This window comes from Solanum stenotomum, chromosome 8 (genome assembly GCF_019186545.1).
Source record: "Solanum stenotomum isolate F172 chromosome 8, ASM1918654v1, whole genome shotgun sequence".
Classification (NCBI taxonomy): Eukaryota; Viridiplantae; Streptophyta; class Magnoliopsida; order Solanales; family Solanaceae; genus Solanum; species Solanum stenotomum.
In genome coordinates this window covers 8,169,580-8,191,321 of record NC_064289.1, presented here as the reverse complement: position 1 = coordinate 8,191,321, position 21,742 = coordinate 8,169,580, and the positions used below count along the sequence as shown (strand labels likewise).

The 21,742-nt window shown below is 33.4% G+C and overlaps 1 protein-coding gene and 1 pseudogene across 5 annotated transcripts; both read right to left on the bottom strand.

Moving 5' to 3' along the window:
* Positions 1–1,703: 1,703 nt before the first annotated feature.
* Positions 1,704–9,970, bottom strand: LOC125872221 (kinesin-like protein KIN-14C). Of its 5 annotated transcripts, none has more exons than XM_049552932.1 (23): positions 9,876–9,970; positions 8,575–8,715; positions 8,315–8,475; positions 8,119–8,229; positions 7,673–7,901; positions 7,209–7,336; positions 7,029–7,112; positions 6,848–6,925; positions 6,678–6,770; positions 6,544–6,573; positions 6,022–6,363; positions 5,861–5,942; positions 5,649–5,744; positions 5,383–5,562; positions 5,174–5,280; positions 4,913–5,091; positions 4,525–4,689; positions 4,168–4,421; positions 3,913–4,076; positions 3,238–3,362; positions 2,840–2,974; positions 2,294–2,364; positions 1,708–2,207 (listed from the first exon to the last, which is right to left on the bottom strand). In XM_049552932.1, the coding sequence occupies exons 2-23, from the start codon at positions 8,678–8,680 to the stop codon at positions 2,137–2,139; spliced, it is 2,991 nt and encodes a 996-aa protein (XP_049408889.1). In that variant the 5' UTR covers positions 8,681–8,715; positions 9,876–9,970; the 3' UTR covers positions 1,708–2,136. The 5 variants fall into 5 exon arrangements, 3 of the variants coding, with proteins under 3 accessions (XP_049408891.1, XP_049408889.1, XP_049408890.1); XM_049552933.1 differs by having other exon boundaries at positions 1,709–2,207; positions 8,318–8,475; XR_007447116.1 differs by having other exon boundaries at positions 2,126–2,207; positions 2,840–2,909.
* Positions 9,971–11,262: 1,292 nt separating this feature from the next.
* LOC125873537 (uncharacterized) lies at positions 11,263–15,450 on the bottom strand (annotated as a pseudogene).
* Between the last annotated feature and the right edge of the window lie 6,292 nt (positions 15,451–21,742).

The following is a 21,742-nucleotide window of genomic DNA, read 5'->3' as shown; positions in this document are numbered from 1 at the left end:
AAATAACAAAATTCCAATAATGGTGTGTTTTAGAGCTAAAATAAGCTTTTATCACTTTTGGAATGTTCAGATATATTTAAAATGTGCTTATAAGCACTTGATTCATGTTAAAATGATAAAAATAAGTCAAACACCATAAGGTGAAGAATTCTTGAATTTTGACTTAATCCAAATCCAAACAGGTTCAAAGAGTGAATTGTCTCTTTATGTCCTACGACCGGGGCGGCTCACTGCCTTTAAAAATGAGTCATTCGTCTTAGGGTTTTTTTTTAAAAAGTAATAATAGAATTATTATAAGTATTGTTTTAACAAAAAAAAATATTGCATCTTTCTTTTAGTTCGTTTTCAAATATTAAAGAATGTTTTTTTCTTTTTTGTCAATTTTTTAATTTAATTTCCACATGACATGTTTAAGACCGTAAGATTAAAAAATACTTTGATTTATATATATATAGTTTAAGACCATTGAAAAAATAAAGTTTTTTCATTAAAAATGAGAAATAACTTTGGATTTTAAGAATAAAAAAAATAAAAGCTAGGTCTTCGACTCATTTTTGGATTTAGGCCACTAATTAACTTGAACCACCAGTGACTAAGACGACTATAGAAACTAAAGTCTGATGGAGTTGAAGAGTTAAACCCAAAATGGAGTCAAAGTTTTATTTTATAGGTTTTATATTTTACAATAATGATTTTCAAATGTATTGAGTTCTAAATTTAAAATTTATACATATTTAATGCATTTCACTACATATATAAAAGTTTATGGCAAATCTATTGCACGCCTTATTGTTAGCCTTGTGCATTTTCCGACAGTGTCCGCGCCTTAGGAATTATGTGTACGATACTTTATTTTAAAGATTCCCTTTACATATTTCACTATAACTTGTATGCCGTTGAGAAAAATATGATATGTTATATAATAGAGTATTTGATGATTTTAAATATTATTATTACTAATATATAGATATACTTAGTTGCAACAAAACTTTTTTTTTTTGGTTGTTTTTGCTTGCTTCTAATAATCTCTTTTGGTAAGGAATTGGTGGTATTAAATTCACCATACACCAAATATATGATTTTTGCTTTAAATTGAATGTAGAATTAGGTGGGGAAGCTTATGGAAAAATCATTAATAAAGCAAAGAATATATGCCAAGTGGTCCTGATTGCCCTTAGATTTTTCATCCTTCGCTTTTACTATGTAAATAGTTCTTCGCCAAAAGTTTGAAGACATTAAGGCATTTACGTACATGGCACATTTTTGTTACAAAAAATATTTTGGCAACTTAGGTACAAAAAAGGAAAAGTTGAATTATCATTCGCGAAATAGGACTTTTGCCTATACATTATCTTTATTGAAAATGTTTGAAAGATTGAGTGAGAACGGTTAAGAGAGTGTACAGACAAGGAATGTAATTCTATGCCTTGATGCTCTCACATATAGCTCATTCACTTCTTGAACAGCATAAAAACACTTTTTTTTTCCTTCAAAAAAGAAAAAGAAAAGGGAAATTACACTTTTTTTCTCTTAGTTATTTTATATCCTAAGGAAAGATGGCCTCTTCGACTGTGTGTATGTTCACTGTCATTATGGAGGAATATTTTCATGAGTTGCTTTTGGGAGAAGTTTTTAGTGAAATGTGAATTATTTCAAGTTTCTGCAATAAAATTGTGTTTCAAACTGAATTGCAAGTCATGTCTCTTTGATGACCTTAATATTTGAGAAGCAGTGACTCGAAAGGCTGCTAGAAGTATCTCCATCAAAACAAGATGTTGAAGTATATGCTGAGTAAGAGTAACAAGAAGATAAAATTACTGATAAAACCAGTATGTTACAACTCAACAGACTTTATATAAGCTTTACTCACTGAATTCCTTATAAAAAAAAGAAACCTATGAAAAAAATTTGAGTGTAGTACATCACAACTCGGTCCTCCCCCCTGCATTTCCATATAAAAGAGAAGAAAAATAGCAAAAGGTCATGTATAGTCCTAGACTCTAAGAGGGACTCCCTGGTTAATGAAAAGAATCTGTACAGTTAAGAAGTGTAGGGAAAATTTCATGAAGTGCAAAAGCCGATTAAGGGGCTGCACAAGAAAGAAGGAAATTTGATAAGCACAACTGCTACACCATATTACTGCCACCTACTGCCACCTTTGGTAGATTTAGCCAACATATTGGCTGCACTGGTCGACTTCCGCAGACCTGAAACATATTGAAGAAGTTCCAATTACACTACTAATCTTTAGCCGAGGGGTGTTCTTTGAACATGTCATGCTTAATCAACATACCATTTGAGGCTTTTGGAGAATCCCTCTCTGATTTTTGTGGAGGTCTAGGAATCTTATGTGCAGTTTTGTGTCTGCAAAAGGCCGTGTAGGATGATAGTCAAGCAATTAGGTTAAGTTAAGCAGCAAAAATCCACTAGTTCAATACTCTTGGTCCAGAAGTTGGAATACCTTAACTCAGAGGAGTGATGTTAAGTCTACGAACTTCCTGTATCTTTTAGTTTCATCATAAGCAATAAGTATTGTTTAAATTATTGATCAACTTGCTTTACTTTTTCCCATATAATGAGTTGATAACAACATTTCAGATGACAGTTAAGTCCCTATATGAATCCTTGATCTACTTGTTTTACCTTTTCCATGTAGTTAATAACAACATCTAAGATAACAGTTTAGTTTCTATATAAAATTTCTACATTAGCCAATCAGGGTACCTGGAGTTACTTGAATAAATAAGAATAAAGCTCTAGGATCTTTATTCTCTTACGTTGACTAAAGAAATTAACGTTCTGTAGAAAGCACAAGCATGCCGAGATGATGTTTACTTACTTATTTGTATTCTCTGGTCGTTTGTATCCTTCAGGGAAAGGATTGGCACTTTCAGCACATTCATCAGTTTCTGTGCCCACAGAAAGACCACTATCAGATAGCATATCACTTAGTCTTTCCTCATTATCTGCGTCGCTGAACACAAATATATCAGCATCTGCAGAAATATTCTGACTTAAAGTCCGTCCAGCAGTCTCAGTCGAGACTTCTTTTGGTGTCCAAACTCATCAGTCATCACTATAATTCTTGAAACTAGCTAAATAATTCTGATCACTACTCTTTAAGCCCTTATCAGATGCTGCTTTCTCACTAAGTGCGGAGTCTCATCTACCAGAGAATTTCATGCTACATGCTAAGTCCCCTGAAATAAATGTTTGCCTGGAGATCAAGAGCCATACCTGAATGAGCTTGGACTGCGTTTCTCACCATTGGCTTCTGGAGAAACATTCTTTTGAACTTTGAGCAGCTGTAGTTGCTCAATCTCCTCATCTTTCTTAGCTATTGTATCCTTGAGAGACGCGACCTGGAAGATTAAAAGTTAACAAAGGACAATATTTCGCATGCAGGAAATTGGAAGTCAGACAGTAATATCATCTTTCGAAGAATAAGGAAAAGCTCCAGCGAGATAATAGAATGAAGCTGCTTAATGGAAAAAGCTCTTTCTGAAAAAATCCAGGTTATAGAAACCCAGTAGTCAAACTACACTACTCCTATGATCTTCAGTCTCTAAACAAGATCATGGGTAGTTCTACTGGTATCCTGCCTAAAACTCTTATGAAAATTGTTGCATTAGATTTTGGTGTTATAAATATGTAAGTAAATAGCTTTGAACATCTTGTTTATGGTACTATAACCGATCGCCAACTAATATATTGCCAGACCATAGCCTCGTCTTATTGCCAGCTTACTTGAATACCTAAATTCTCTTCTTTAGTCCAAAAGTAATTTACTCGAGAGGGTATACTTGCCACATGTTTAGGTAATTGGACTAAGAAAAAAGATATTGCATCATCAATTCTAGTACAGCAATTAAAAGTCTCTAATCTAGAAGAACTACAAAGTTAATAGAGCACCTGCTCCATCAATTCTCTGATATCTCTGCCATCCTTGCTACTTCGAGCAGCTCCTAGCTCTACTCCAGATGCTCTTTCAGCAAACTTTAATGTGCTCATGGTTTCTGAATATGAACCAATTTCAGGGTTAAGCTGCACAAACATAAGTGTCTTTGCCTGACCACCTGTACAACAAAATAGAATTATAAATTACTGCAAAAAGAGAATTACCGAATGAAGTGAAAGCAAAGCCTTTTTGTATAGAAAGAGAATTACCTAATGAAGCCTGAAGGACTTGAGTGAGCTTGCTGTTTCTGTATGGAATGTGAGCATTCTTTTGTGCCAAAGCAGATATGACATCTCCTAAAGCAGATAATGACTTATTTATATGTTGTGCCTCTTTTAATCTATCTCCTGTCACCTCGGAGCGATCTACCCTTTCACTTCCAGCAAGATCCACCAAATGAAGACTACTATGCATTGATGAGCCACTCTTTATATCCTTCCCTTGGACATGGATAGTTACAATACTGGCAATATATTGCAATAAGTTTATTTATATCACCTATCAAAATTTAAGGAAAAACACGTATTTTTAATTATTGAAATTCAGAGATGATTAGTTGTCTGAACCTGTGTGATCGACTACTTCTTTCATTCATGGCAGTGGAACCTTTTGCTCGATTTCTCAATCCCGTATCCATTAAATCTAAGACATCAGCGGTTCCATTGACAGGGAACATGCTTGCTTCTGGGACAGCTAACCCATTGGCTTGAGAGGTAGATAGAATCCCAAGTGTGTGCAAATCAAGGAAAACAGTTGAAGATGCATGATATATATTGCAAACATAATATCGATCTTTTGTGATTCTTTGAAATTGTAGGAAATGCAACATGGGAGAAAAGAAAGGGACAGCTAAAAATTTTGGTAGAATACTTTTTGAATTGACAATTTATTTAATGTAGAAAAATGGAGATAATGCCAAGAAAGGTAAAAAGATTGAAATTTAGTAAAGGATATCTTTTTTGAGAACCATCACTTGACAGTAAGTCACGAACTTGTTCATTATATATTTCCATCATTTGAACTTTGATTTCATACTTGAAAGTGCTCTCTCTCATTTGGGAAATTCTGAAAAGATCATTCAAAGCTCGATAATTGACTCCCCAATCCTCCTCGCTTGCTCCATCGGGACCAGTCTGGAGGTTAATTTAACTTGCTTCAGCAATGTTAAACGATGTGTAAACATATTTAACAGATTATACAGGATGTCATTCTTACCATGGTGTACGTTTTTCCCGAGCCAGTTTGTCCATAGGCAAATATACATACATTATAACCATCCAGCACAGACTGTACCAAAGGCTGAATATCTGAATACACTTGAGCTGCAGAGATAGAGATTGTGAAATTATACACTGCATGAAGTTAAATTTACAGAATATGTATAGAATGATTTTATCTGGCATAGTTTGGAGGAATCTGAAAACCTTGTGCTGAAGCTGGACTGTAGACTGTATTGAACTTGAAAGACCTACGGCCTTCTTTCCCTTGTTTGGAAGGATTTACAACAACTAGCTCCCCATTTTCTCCGATATATTCTATCACTGTCTGTTTCTCCTTTTGTCCACGAAGGAATGGCCTTATCCGACAATACACTCTAATATTTCCTAATTTAAAAAAGATTCATAAGCAACAGTAAAAGGAGAGAAATCTTCCATCCTCTTAATACTAAAATTTCGTGATATAACAACACCTTTTAACTCCTGCAGCTCATTGTGTAGTTTGCGATTCTCAGCAAGGACGACAGAGTAGTTTGCAGCTGCATGGTCTAGTGCTCTAAATTTTACACCTGTCATAGAAATTTAACTTAATAAGAAAAATCCAACACAATTACTTAACTGTAGAATCTGTTTTGACATCTTACACTTGTATGCTTCCAATAAATGTTATTCATACAGCACTGACCTAATTGATTGAATTCCTCTGCATAGCTCCGTTGTGTTTTCACTACTTCTTGCTTTATTGACTGAGAAGCAAACTTCAGTTCCTGAAGTTTATGGAGATCCAGATCAGATGTGATAAACAACTAAATATACACAAATTAAGAGAAAAAGATCAGAGCATACACGTAGTGCGCCAAGCTGGAATTCTGTGAATATTTGGTACACATTCTCCTTCTTGCTCCACTTCAGTGATTTTGATTCAGAAAATGTCTCGAGTTCTTTTGCTCTGTGTTGTGATTCTTTTAAAAGGATCTCAACGTCTTTCAACCTCTCCTCAAGCTTTTGTTGAGTATTTCTGGCCTCTTTTTCCATTTCAAGGCAGCGTTCTTCATGCGCTTTCTTAGCTATTTCTAGTTCTTGCTTCAAAGCTGCGATCTCTTGACTATGATCATCCTTCTCCTTCATCAATCTAACCACATCCTGATCCTCATTTCTCTTTTCCGCATCCATTTTGATTTTTACACTCTGTAATATGATTTCAATTCAAAAAAGGATGCTAAACTTTTAAAACCGTGGAAAAGAATCATAATCAGCTAAATATTCTTTGCAGAAACGAGTCTCATCAGATCCTTTTGAATCAATAGCAAATTTCATATAGCACAAGTAATGATAAATTGTAGGCAGAGTAGAGAGGTGGTGAACTACCTTAATCTGCTGAAGTTGGTTCATGACAATCTGAAATAAAAGACTGTGTGGGTGAAGGATGCATTAACTCTTGAAGAAGTAAGATTTTCTAAGACTTCAAGAACTTTTTCACAGAAAGGGTAGTTTTACACTACCTGCGTCTCTTCACTAGTCCCAGTTGCAAGGGCTTCCAGGACTCGGATCCGTGACTGGTATTTCTCCTCACGAGTCTTGAATAGATTGTTTTGCTACAGGCAGAGTAAATGTCATGAGCAAGGTTCATTATCAAGAGAATTTGGGGGAAAACAGCTAAGGTGTATTATACCGTTCTAAGATGTTCAGCTTGAGTAGAGATTCGCCGCTCAATTTCTTGCACTACTTTTCTCAACAAGCATGCTACACGCTGACAGAGTTAAACAACTAAATGATGTTAGGCAATGCTTTTTTTTATTTATTCGGGTAGTAAAGAACATAATCATGAATATCTTTATCTCTAGTGTGCGTACATGAGGTATCTCTCCATTCTTCCGCTCAATGCTTTCATCAAGAATCTCATTCACAACACTTAGAAGTGACTGTGTTGGGGCAATCTGGTGCAAAACAATCAGTTGCAATAAGTATGAATTCAAAATTTCAGATGTAAAATCTAGTCAAGCTTCACTGACAAAAAAGAACATGTTACTAACATCCAAGCTGTTAGATTTCATCATTTCGGAAATCTTTGAGGGGGGAAGATCAGCATAGCCCCCTTGTTTAAGCTGAAATACTTCATGGAACTTATGTCCAACGTGATGTAGTAATGCAGCTGATGGCTCTATATAAAGTTCAAAAGACAGAAGTCAACAATCTAAGAAAAAAAAAATCATAAGTGGAGTTTTGGAAAGTAGTTCGAACATAAAGATCTAAAACTAATTCACCAATAGTTTAATTCTTCAGCTAAAAAGACCAGAAGAGGATTGACAGTTTCAATACAAATGTGAAATAGAACACTTGATGAATAATGACATTGAAGGAAGGCCCTGCCATGTTATACCTATTGCATTTTCTGTAGTGAATCTTTCAAATGAAACAATTTATAAGAGGAAACCAAGTCTCCATCTTTCCCTCATGGAAAAGAATGGGTCAAGGGATGAGATTTAAACAACCAGACCTGCCATCACGGGACTTCTCAAAGCACGCTGGAACTTTGAATCTGATCCTATCTTTCGTCTCCCTTCTGCTGAGGATGGGGAAGAAAGAGTACTCGACAGTTCTTGTCTGTGAGCTACATCAGAACCAGATTTGCGAGATAATGGTGTGGTCGAACCATATCCTCCAACATCCGGCATAAATTCTCCTCGAAGTGTCAAAAGGCACTCCAGAACAATTTTCATGGACCCCTGGATAACGTATCAGAGTGAATAAATTAATTAAAAGCAGAAAAATGATGTGTAATTTGTACCTAAAGGTACAGAAAGTTACACTTCTCTGCATATTATAATACATACAACTCTATGGCCTGTGAATTAACACATTCAACCATTTATATAATGACAATGAGACAAAATAATGAACATGTATTAGAACACAAGAGCACAACTCTATATTAATGCTAACCTTTTCTAAATCTGATGCTTGAAACCTTGGCAAGCCCATTTTATCCATAGCTGACAGAAACCGTTTTACATTTTCTGAGCCTAACGATGAAGAAAGGCCTGAACCACCAAACTAGAATGAAAGATGCAGTAAGTCAGATCATCAAAACAAAACCAACCCTAGCTTCTAGTTACTGTAAAATTTGATATATTACTACTACCTCTGGCATAAAACCTGGTTTCAACTTGTTCAACAATTGACACAAGATAGTACCATCAACCAAGTATGATTGTAACTCCTCGTCAGAAGCATTTACTGGCAAACTTAAGGAAGGAAGAAGGCCGTTTATCCACGCTACCAAAGTTGCCCGTAGCTTAGCTGTAGACATAACAAAGTGCAGTCCAAGAGAAAATCAGCCCAAGCAAGAGTTTGTTCAGCAAATACATGGTATTAAATGTTTTGGATCTTCAGCCTCACCGTTACTACTTGACGAAGGCTCAAAGATGTCCCCACTAGTGGATGGACTCGAGCTATTCCGTCTACCACAGTCTTTAGCTACACGATCCAGAATTGAATCCATCATGGTAACTAGAGTGTGGTCTTCAATTCAGAGAACGTCTGAATCACATAGAAAACAGACATTATGAAATCAATATATCCCTGACCTCCATAAATCATAAAAAGGGAAACACATTTCATCCAAAAGGCTGTCTCAACAACGGAAGCAGCTTGCAAGTTAACTATACACAATTATCAGACAGATTGCCAGTTCACTATACACAATTATCAGACAATTTGTGCGTTCACTATACACAATTATTAGACAGTTTGCGAGTTCACTCTATGCAATGATCAGACAATTTGCACGTTCACTATACACAATTATCAGACAGTTTGCGAGTTCACTCTATGCAATTTTCAGACAATTTGCACGTTCACTATACACAATTATCAGACACTTAGGAAGTTCACTATTCGCAATTATCAGGCAGTTTGCAGGTTTACTATAAGCAATTATCAGACAGTTTGCAGGTTCACTATACACAAATATCAGATAATTTCCAAGTAAATATACAATTACCCGACAGCTTATCCCTTGGTAATTCGAACCAGCTCAATCATAATCCCAGGAATTCCAAATTCATCTCAACAACTCAGAAAGAGTTGCCACTCAATTTTTTTTTCCATATGCACTTCAAACAACAAGCAACATTGGAAGTGAAGGAAATAAAATCAACATTGAAGTTGCATCAACGTATACTTATACGATCTCTGGTCCTAAAAATTACTACTAGCTTCAATCTACAGCATAAAGTGATCAAGACAATGTATAAAACATCACATCATTTAAAAGGACATGAGAAAAATAGCAAAAAAATTATGAGAAGTAAACACCATAGGCTACATGGAAAAGCAACATAACCAATAATGAAACATAATCATCAAGATTGAGCACTTAACACATGCAAATGACATTAACAATTCCAATACCATCATAGAATAATTCGCGAAAAAAATCATGAAAACAGAGAGTTCTAATACCTTCAATTTTCAAGCTCTAAAATTAACCAAGACTCAATTTTGAAATCAAGAAATCAACTCTAATAATGATCACATGCAAATTAAAAGCCAAGAACAGAGAACCCCACAATACATCAATCGCCATTACGAAGAAACAACATGAAAAAAAAGAAAAGAAAAAAGACATACCCCATCAACGACAAAAATTTCGTCAAAAAGGAAAAGGACTAAAATTGTTGAAAAAGAAGAGAAAAAACCTGTAAAAGGCATAGATATGGAAAGGCATAAATGTGCACGTTCTCTAGGAGAAGACCAAAAGCAATGATTAATTAATAATTCGTCATTATTAGTATTAACAATGAATATGGAAACATTTTTTTTTCTTTCAGAAAATTTTCTCTAAAGGAATTTGAGTATTCTGTTGGTCTCCCATTTTCCGTGTATCGTTAGTCTCCTGAGGTAGGTTGATAACCTGACCGCCTACCGTTAATTTAGGACAATTCTTTAAACTTACCTTTTTATTTCTCTTTTTAAGAAAAACATCATTGTATTGTTTTTTTATTTTATAGGGAACAAAAATAATAATACTCTTACCATTTTGAAGAGAATTTAGGCGCAACTAGAACTTTGATTTTCAGGAAAAACTAAACAAATTATTTTTAAGTAGTTTTTTTAACACAATAACAAAATTTAAGTCAAAGTTATTGAGTTTTGTCGAACCTAGAGAACCATAGCTCCCAATAAGAGCTTCATAGGAATCGAAATGGTATACGGGTGTGCAAAAAAGTCAGTCAAATTTTTATTTTTTACCCTCTTGACAGTGGCGGAGCCAGTAATTTCCCAAAGATTCGAACACGTGAGCAGCCTAAGCATGAACTCTTTCAAGGCGTCTAAAATTACTAGGCTACAACACCATGTTTTGTCAAGGTATCCAAAATATGTTATTTAATCACTTCATATATCATTATACTTATATATACGATATTATTTTCCGACGAAGGGTGTCCAATAACATAGCTACACTCCTACCTCCTAAAGTAAAGATGTTTATCCGAGCAACTCCCTCTTTTGTTATGTAGATTTTATCAGGGAATTTGTAGTAGCTTTTTGTAGTCTTTAAAGATGGTTTAATTTTTTAAAAAAATTGATATTTAAATTCACACCATAAATAAAATGTGTTGAACCTTGTACTAGATGTCTGCCTTGCTCTTGAATGAGCAGTATTTTTGGAAAAAAAATTTGTTTTCCTTTGTAAAAATAATAATTTAAGTAATTTGAATGTGTTTTAAAAACTACTTTTAGGTTAGGACGCTCCCATCGTTTTCCAGAAAAACAAATTTGTCAGTCATATTTGAAACTTCTATGTACTTGGAAAGTGTCAACATGTGTCAACCTTATTTTTTTCCAATTAGAAAAAAGTGCAAATCATTCTACTTGTGTTTTTTTTAATAATAAATACCTAGTATATTGCTGCAACCTTTGAAAATGGACAATCCATAAAGAAAAAGTCAAATATCACCTTCTTAATCTTTCAAGAAAAGGCCAACTCCACTAAATTATTGACCGGAGAAAGTTGGATTACCAACTAATCCTTCATTGCATTGATATGAAACTTAATGACCGAGGAAAAAAAAGACAGAAATAAAAATATATTTAAATTTAAAAATAGAATAAATGTGAAATTAAGATGACATTATAGAAACTAAATGTAGGAACAAAAATCGGAGTAAGGTACAAGTTTACAAAATTTTCCATTTGCGCTCCACAACATTTGTGATCATTGATATGCAGTAGGCAGCACTCATTGGGTAATCAGAAACTGCAAGATACATTAGATGATTAATTAGACAAGGTTCAACTCCAGAAAAGATGCAAAAATTTCCATGATGATGGTACCCCTTTAGAGAAAATAGCATGGACCTAGTTTAGCATTTAATAGAACATGCACGCATACCTCTCGTCGAAAAGAAGTTATAATCGGGTTAAAGAGGATAGAAGTAAAGGTGCCTATACTAGAACTCGTCAAGCTTATCAGTAAAAGTGGGCTATGGTATATAGCAGTTGACATTGGAGATCAGAAGCATTATGTTAAGGTGCATACGTGCAGTGTGGAACCTCTATTGTTAATGAATACTGAACCAAACAACTCATAGAAGAGAGAACAATCTCTAACATGTTTAAGATTCGAATTTTCCAACTATATTCTACTGCAGTGAGAACCTATTTGCTTTTCAATTGCCAAAGGCATAAATGTCACTTGAATACTACTTTTACATTGAAGAAGATCAATAATATCCGTGTGATCGTGTCACCAATTGTTGAACATACAAAGACACAAATAACAAATGTTGACATTCCTAAGCATTAAAGACCAGACATGTACATTTTTTTATAACAGCAAAATCCCGAGGGCCAATGGCACACGGTTCTAAACTCAGTGGATAATGGGCCAGTCTTTCTACCTTTCTCCACTTAAACACCAGACAAACCCCTAACCGTGTGCCTAACCCACATATCAAGTGTTGCAATCTTACTACTAGACCAAAGCCCAGCCATGTAAATTGAAGACAAAGGAATAGAAAACGAACTATGGAACTCTAATTAATAAATATTAGATGAAAAATAAAGAAGAAAAATAATTAGCTAACTTGATAGATAGTCTTCAACATAATCTTTCTCAATTTTTCCACGGGCCATTGCCCCAACCTGCATATGTCAGATATAAACTGATCAAGTAAGCTATAACTTCCCACAAATTTATCAGAAAAAACAAAAAAGAAATTAAAAAAAAATGCATATATACCCACAAATCGAAGTTGTCCATAGAAAATTTCAATAGAACTGTAGAACATACCACAAAAACAAGGTTCATGTCTTTGCTAATTCCATTAGCATGGTCCTGAATATCCACGAGTTTATCAGAACTATGAGAAAGCCTGAAGCATAAGAGGAGAAGTGAAAGTATTAGTCAATTGACAAGGATATTCAATTAGAGAGGGGAGGAACTAAGAACACAAAATTATTCACCTATCTTCTGGCAGCCACTGGGTAGGTATTGTGAAACAGGGTTTTTTTATAACACGTAACAGTTTCTCTCGTTTACCTACAGCAGTAATGCTCAGCTTTTGTAGCAGCTGCACTGAATTTGAAGCAACATCAGAAAACAGCAGAATTTGACAAAACAAAGATGGGAATGAAAGCATGAATACAGATAGGGAAGAAAAGTTTTTCAATGTGATAACTTATACATGATACCAGAGGACCACTTAAATGTCCTGGGATACAAACATGAGGTTTTACTTCAAAGAGGACGGACACCTTTCTCAGTCTTCACATACAATGCTTGTAATCGCCCAGCTTTATTTACTCGGCTATCTAAAATGGCAAGCATTGCCTGTGGAAGGAAAGAAGTATCATAAATTGAGAAATGGAAAGTGTATTATAATATGGCACCAAGGAGGTGCTGTCAAAAATAATACAAGTTACCAACAGAAGAACGCTTTCTATTCTTAAAGGGATTCTATGAGTTCTATCACTGCTTCAGAATCATTTACAAATTTCTGTTTACGCAAAAAATGAAACAAAAGTAAATAGTTCATCTTAATCTTGTGAACAGAGTTTCCTTTATCTTCAAAACACCTAGCACTTCATTCCCTCCAAACTGCCCACCATATACAAGATGGAATGGTTATCCACCCAATTCCTTTGATTGGAATTTTGCCTATGATGCTCCAGCATTGCAGTAGCTCACAAGTACACTCTGCATGCTCCATTTTAGTCCCACCATATTAAGAAAGAGTTTCCATAGCTGGTCCATAAAATGACAGTGCAAAAATAAATGATTGATACTCAAAGACTTGTCTCCACATAGATAACATCTCCAAGGATTCCTTTGTTGCCCACCAGAACTCAAGCGGAAGTAACAAGACTTCACTGTGAAGTATCCCTTATTATGAATCTTCCATTAAAGCTTGTAACAGTTGTTATTGTCCTGACCATGAAAAGGCTCCAGTAATCAAGCTTTAGTCATATTGGTATGTTTCTTTGGGTCCCATGTCCTGTATGAGCCGTTTAGTCTTGTTAGATATTTACATGCTAGTAAAGGTAATACTTTGTGTTATAACCTTTTCTTTAAAGATACTGGATGGAAACAGGTTTAAATGGAGCGACATGGATAGTGAGGCTCACATTGGTCAACCCCCACTAGATTGGGACCGAGGCGTAGTTGTTGCTTGTAGATTTTTTCTTCTTTTCGGAAGGAAATGGGAGGGGAGGATTTGCTTAAAAAGTTGTTTGGAGAACTAAAAAACATCCCTTTCTTATTTCAACAAGAAAATGTATACTTAAGAAGTGTCAGTGATGCACAGCAACTCATTTGTACTACAGTTCCAACAAATACAAAGAATCTGAATCAGACAGAATTATAGCAGAAGCAAGGTGATGTAACTTACTAAAAGAACTAAGAAAATGGAACAGCGATGCACAGATCTATAGCATAGAGAGAGATTGAGTTGCAGAATACTGTAGGCCGGTGGGTGGACAAGGCATCTAACTTTTCATATTAGTTTCTCTTTTTCTTTTTTTGGTCCGTGAGACACTTAATCATTGAACGTATGTTGAAGAACTAAGTGACTCCACCTGTTCTTTTCCGTCCATAAAGATTGTCACCTTTATATATTTGAAAACTAATTTTTACACTCCATTCTCTTTTCCTACATCTTCTACTATTTCATTCGTCCCATTAACTTGACTTGTCATGAGTCCACTAGACACATAAACAGATACTTCTATACTGAGGATAGTCTTGGTACTTTATACATATTTAGGTTATGTGTCGAAACTCTTCCTTCCTTTTTAAAATCCTATCCAGACAAATACCATCAAATTGGACAGAGGGAGTATGCTTTAGTGTCAACTAATTGAGCTCCAGGAAAATCCATACACATTCAGTACAACGCTAAATTGTGTTACAGCCTACTTGTTTTAGCTTTGGCATGCCACTCTACCAGACATCTCCACAAAAAGTTAACAAACATTGAGATATCAAGTTTTGCTGGTTACCATTACGAAACGTCACAACCTATGCCCCACTTCTAAATATTGCCTCAAAGGACAAAGTTTAATCTGAACTCTACAGGAAGGTCATAGTGTTTATACTATGATGAGTAATAAAGAACAAGATTGGGCCAATAGTTTCAAAGTCGACTAACCTGATGAGCAATATCAGGCCGATAATCAGAAGGGTTTCGATTATTTTTCGTCAGAAGGTTGGAATGTTCATCTGAGTTCAGAAGTTGATATGTCTGCTTGTCCAAGAGGATATATCATTAAACATTGGCTAACTTCCTTTATTGAGCAGTATATGTGATACTAAAGACAATTTCACGAGCAATTCGGTATAAAAACATAAAGCAGTCAATAAGCTAAACAATTCTTCTAAAGCAGACATACAAAGTTAAAACAAAAAACAGTAAGTGGATGAAAATTGAAAAATGGCATTGCAAAAACAGGATGAAAATTGAAAAATGGCATTGCAAAAACAGACCTTTCCAATTTTAGCAATTTCCAGGGAAGCTCTGTCGATATGAAAATAACACCAGGTTTAGTGCTTTGATCGGTAGAAACAACTGGTATGCCAGCTAGTAAATCTACAACTCTTTCAGCTGCCTCAGTGTCTGAGGCAGTGTGCTGTGTTTTCACTCTTTTTGCTGATCCTGTTGACTCGTCGTCCACAGATTCCACTATTTCCTCTTTATCATAATTCTCTTCTTTCTTTTTTCCTTTTTTCCCCTTTTACTTTGTAAGGCCTCACCATATGTTCTCACTACTAAAAGTTGGTCAGTACTCTATACTTCAATAAAGGGAAAAAATTATCAAATATGCATACTCACAAATAATCTGCTATACATATATTGTCGCATTATGCACGAATGGCAGAGAAAAAAAGCAAATACAGTTCCCAAGTTTTTTTTATTTTTCCTACTTGTCAAAATCCAATTGTGAATGCCGAAAAAATAGAAAGGTAAAACATTGTTATAGCAACAGAGAGGGCAGGAAAAGACAGACTTACGGGCCGAAGAAGATCGTCCACACAAAGTCGCTGACGCCCTCACTGAGAGACGTCGCCGGTCGAAGTTCACAAAATACAGAAAAGGCTGCCGAATTATGGGGTTCTGGGAGAGGTTATTTTTTGACGGGTAGAGAGAGGTGTTAGGGGATTGGGCTCGAGTGGGTTTTGATTCTTTTAGAATAACTAACTAATTCGACAAACATCCTACCCTATTTACTATTCCCTTTGTTCAATTTTATGTGATGTAGTTTGACTCAACACAGAGTTTAAGAAAAAAAATAAGACTTATAAAACTTGTGGTCTAAAATAAATAATAAAAATTTGTGTGGCTGTAAATCATTCCATTAAGAATAAAATAAACATTTTATAGTTAAATTATTACTTAATATAGAGATGTGTCATTCTTTTGGGACTGGCTAAAAAGGAAAGTAAGTCACATAAATTGGAAGAGATGGAGTATAATTTTAAGAGTAAATTTTAGGTTTAGCAAACATAAAAATCATATTTGTATGTTATAATTATAGATTGTATAATTACGCTCCATATCAAATTTTATGTTTGTTATGGCTATGAATCTGTATATTTCAGTATACATATACATAAAAAATATGTATTTATATATTTCGGTATACAAACTAAAACATAGTAATGGTATATAAACAAAATTACTACATATATACAACACATATGTATATCGAATGGGTCTATTTGTATATTCGATATACAAATGGGTCCTGCAATTAATTTTTATACAACACATATGTATACTGAATGAGTCTATTTGTATATTTCGGTATACAAATGGGATGACAAAAAAATTGAATGTTTACTGCGAATTACAAATAAAAGAAACTATGACTATAACATTTAATAGTTTGCTATTTCATACAATTTTTCCTAATTTTAATTAGGTGTTTTCCTCCTAATTAATAATTATAATTTCAAGTTAAATAAATTTAGATATAATATTTTTGCTAGTAGATACATTAAAATAATGAGAGAAGCGAGTGAGGTAGTCTATGTATTCTAGATGCATACAAATTAATGAAATTATACTAGATATATATATCTGGAATACCTGATATAGGGATTGAGGTGAGCAAAACAAGAGAGTGACAAGTGAGATAGGAGGGAGACAAGTGAGAGAGTCAGATACATGCGAATCAACTTGAACACAATGTATCTAGAATAAATTAAACATAATTTTGATCTTATGTATCTAACTAAAGTCCAGTTTCTAATAGATTTCGTAATAATGAAAAGTAAAGAAAAGAAGGTAAATAGATAATAAACCAGTAAAATTTATGTAAGTTACCCGATCTTTTAAGCAAAAACTCAAAGGGTTTATTTTTAAAAAAAATGTATACCGAAAAAATGGTTTAATATCTTAAAATTAAAAAATTGTAAGATATAGGGAGGTTGATGAGACTATAAGTCATCCAGCTAAGTTAGTTACAAGAGTTAGTTAGAAGGAGTTAGTTACAATTTGTTAGTTTGTTAGCTAGCTTGAGTCTATATATATATATATAGATTTATTTGTGATTCTTAGTTTTTTAATTCACATTCAATGAAATATATTTTTCCATGCAACTCTTCTCTTCTAGAAGCTTCCATTCTGATATGATCTTTGGCTCCATTAATGAAGGAACTCGATGTTTAGTAGTTAAATATGTTGATTTTAATATGGTATTAGAGTCAGGTCCATTCCAATTTGTTGTTTATCGATGTCCAGTCTCCGTTTAGAAGTGTTCACGAGGTATGGGCGTGCGGGGAGTGTTACGAAGTCTCACATCAATAGAGGGACGGAAATTTGATCTCCTTATATGAACTTGGACAAATCCATGAGCTATCTTTTAGGATTAAGTTAGGCACAAGTTCCATCGTTATGTAACTGAACCAATGGTAAAAACAAGGGATCCTAAAAACAAAAGTAAAAATTACATTTATATGTAATGTATAAATATTGTATTGTATAAATAGTTATGTAATGTATTGACATTATATCAAATAGTGTATAACTAAATATATATTATGAATATTCTACTACTCCTATATAAGAGGGAGTTTATGATGGGACATTCTATGTGTCCCATCATAAACTCCCTATATAATGTATATAATATATATTTATTTTTCTACTATAAGGGAGTTTATATAATATATAATATAATATAATATAGAGGGAGTTTATGATTTTTTCTACTATATAATATATATTTTCTCTTATTATATAAGTGAGAGTTGAAGCTACCCATTAACTTCACATGTGAAATTACTAGAGCCCATATATATATTTATATTTTCTACTATATAATAAAAGGGGGTTTAGGCCCAAAGTATAATATATAATATTTAAAATTGAGACTTTTCCATTTGTGACATATATATTATAAATTACAATAATTAATAACTTAAAACATTTTTAAAAAAAATATGAAAATTTGGATGACTCTCCAAATTTTATTTGTGTCACATAAATTGAGACAACAAAAATAACATATATTGGGTCCATTTTAATTTATTTGTCTTTTTTTTTACTATTTTTTATATTTAAAAATTGCGTAAAAATACTATAAATCATGATAATTAACAACATAAAATATGTTTTCAAAAATGTACAAAAAATTCCACTGATTCTTGAAGTGAATCTATCGTAAAAATACTATAAATCNTTAATATCTTAAAATTAAAAAATTGTAAGATATAGGGAGGTTGATGAGACTATAAGTCATCCAACTAAGTTAGTTACAAGAGTTAGTTAGAAGGAGTTGGTTACAATTTGTTAGTTTGTTAGCTAGCTTGAGTCTCTCTCTCTGTATATAGATTTATTTGTGATTCTTAGTTTTTTAATTCACATTCAATGAAATATATTTTTCCATGCAACTCTTCTCTTCTAGAAGCTTCCATTCTGATATGAGCTTAGGCTCCATTAATGGAGGAGCTCGATGTTTAGCAGTTAAATATGTTGATTTTCACATGGTATTAGAGTCTGGTCCATTTTAATTTATTGTTTATCGATGTCCAGCCTCCGTTTAGAAGTGTTCACGAGGTATGGGCGTGCGGGGAATGTTACGAAGTCTCACATTGATAGAGGGATGGAAATTTGATCTCCTTATATGGATTTGGACAAATCTCCCCTCATGAGCTATCTTTTGGGGTTAAGTTAGGCATAAGTTCCATCGTTATGTAACTGAACCAATGGTAAAAATAAGGGATCCCTAAAAACAAAAGTAAAAATTATATTTATATGTAATGTATAAATATTGTATTGTATAAATAGTTATGTAATGCATTGATATTATATCAAATAGTGTATAACTAAATATATATTATGAATATTGTTTATATAATAGTTTATCTTCCTCAATAAATTTATTCAACAAAAATGAATGAAAGCGAGAGGACGGAGGCCCTGAGGGAAGCAAATAGGGAGGCCTCTGAGTGACTGGGAAGGTGGAGATCCAATATCTAATGAGCTGTGTTGACCCTCTCAAATTATGAGACAAGCCTTTCTTCTTTTTCTTCCTTTTTGTTATTCATCTAATATAAGTATTACTTATTAGGAAAAAGACATAAAATTCCTCCTGAACTTGACACGAAAATTTACTTCAGTACTTAAACTATACAAGTGTTTATATACCCCTTAACATCTTTTAAGTGATTAAAACACCTCCTAAGGGATGATGTGGCAGAGAGAGTGAGTGCACTCTCCTGAAAGTGCGTGAAAAAAGAGAAAAAAAAATTGAATTTTTAAAGCCCTACACATGGCTTTTTTTTATTGGCCAATATATAACAAATTATTTAAATAATTTTTTAAAAATATATTAAATCTTTAAAATATGTAAAAAATTCTTATTAAGAGGTAAATGAAATTAGTGGGTCCCCTTTTTATTTTCTTTATTTTTTTTTTATTTTTATTTTGTTGTCTTCTTCAATACACATTTTTCTCCATTGAAACATCTCTTCCTCCATCTTCTTCCCCATCTCTATCCACTATTTTCATTTCACTAATCTTTTACTAATTCGTAAAATTCAATAGCAATGTCATTTTATTGACGTTGATTTCACTCTATTATTTGTATAGATTTGGCAAATGTAAACTTTCTTAAATTTTGAGCGACCTATTTTGATTTCTAGATCATTCAAACATTTTTCATAAAATTTATATTTTTTTTGGATCAACTTTCTTATGCAATCTTCATTTCTTATTTGAGTTGTCAAAAAAAAATTGGCTTTCAAAAAAATCCATTCTCCAAGATGATAAATTCGTTGGAAGGGTTCGAAGAAGATAATGTGAATTTCTTCTTTAAAGTGACTTAAAAAATTGTTGAATAGTGAAGAAGAAGAAAAGAAAGTATTGAAGGTTGGAATAATGGTGAACAACAAGGAAGAAGAAAGAGAGAGGGAGGGGGTATGCATTTATAAATTAATCAATTGATATAATTAATTTTAAAAAGTGTTTACGAAAAAATAGTGAATAAGCAAAAAAGAAATAAAGATTAATGACATGGTGCCTACATGGTTATGATGTGGCGCATACGTGGCTATGATGTGGCGGATGAGAGTGGTGTTATAGTCTCAGGGTGAAAAAAAAATCACTTTAAAGATCTTAAAGGGGTATTTAAACACCCGTATAGTTTAAATACTAAAATAAGTTATCCGACCAAGTTAAAATTTTTTTTTATGTATTTTCTCTACTTATTAAATAAGCTTATAAGGGTAAAATGATATTACTCATCACTTATATAATCACATAATCCTTAAGTTGAAATTGTCTATTCATCCAAGGAAAAAAGGAATTATCTATCCATAAATATATTTAATTGTTAAACCGTGATCATCTCATAGTCTTTTATAGAGAATATATATTTATTTATTTAATTATATACTTGGGACATTTTTTAGAAGAGGTAAACACGTTAAAAAAAGAGTCTAGATCAGTACTTGCTGTCTTGCTCATCAAATAAGTCAGGACAGAGGCGTTAGGCGTAGAGCCACGACATGATATAGTACCACGAGGCCATTAGCTTCACTATATCATTTCCAGTAATAATATACTTCTCAACACAATAAAATATATAGTAACTAATAGTAATACTAATATGCAAATTAATGTATACTCCACTGTCCGTAATTAATTGTCTACTTTTGAGTTGACACGCTCAGTGGCGGATTCAGGATATTCGTTCAGGGAATTTAAAAAATAAAAGTATAAACGTGTAAATAAGCCTTTAGAAATGGAAACCTTGAATTTTGTTGGGTTTAAAACCACACTTTTAGCACGTTTTTTAAAGTAGAAAAAAAACACTAAAAAAAAATGAAAAACAGAACTGAAATAGAAAAAAATAAAACGCTTCCATTGAGATTCGAACTAGTGACGCACAACTTAATTTCTGGGGGACTTGTCACCGCCATCAACTTCTCTTTGTTATTTAGGGTGTTTAAAATATATATGTTTACAGAAATACAGAAAATTTACTTTATATATATCGTGTAATTTTTGACGAGGGGGTTCGGGTGAACCCTCTGGAGACCAGGTGGGTCCGCTTGGACACACCTATTAAGAAAATAATTATTGACATAGTAAATTTATCATTTTATCCCTATTAATTATGAAATAGATGAATTTAAAACTTAAAATTTTCAAGAAGTTCTATCTTTTTAAAAGTAATTAATTGAGGATATAATAAAAAAAATATTTATTATTTTTTGATTTATCAAAATGGACAAGTAATTAAGAACAATTAAAGATAAAAAATAGATATATAGTACTCCCTAGTCCGTATATTATTTCTTCTAAAATACTCTCTCTACCAAACGTACCTAAATCTAACAAAGTTCTATTAGCTTTTGACACGATAGAAAGGTTGAAAACGTATGAAAAGCAACGGCCGTTTCAATTTTCAAAGAACTAGATTAAAAAGGTGCGAGCGGAGCAGTACTATGGGCGGCGGCTATCGTGTAGGCTCCGCCACGTGGTGATATGTGCATAGACGTGGCGCCGTGCATGGGCGCAAATGCTGACCCAATTCCACTCATCCTTTAACATCTCCT

Excerpts from the sequence above, each read along its gene's own strand:
- LOC125872221 (XM_049552932.1), bottom strand. The coding sequence starts at position 8,680 with ATGATGGATTCAATTCTGGATCGTGTAGCTAAAGACTGTGGTAGACGG. Across the intron at positions 7,113-7,208 it reads TGAAATCTAACAGCTTGGAT|ATTGCCCCAACACAGTCACT; the intron begins GTTAGTAACATG and ends GTTTTGCACCAG. Across the intron at positions 2,208-2,293 it reads TTCTCCAAAAGCCTCAAATG|GTCTGCGGAAGTCGACCAGT; the intron begins GTATGTTGATTA and ends AATATGTTTCAG.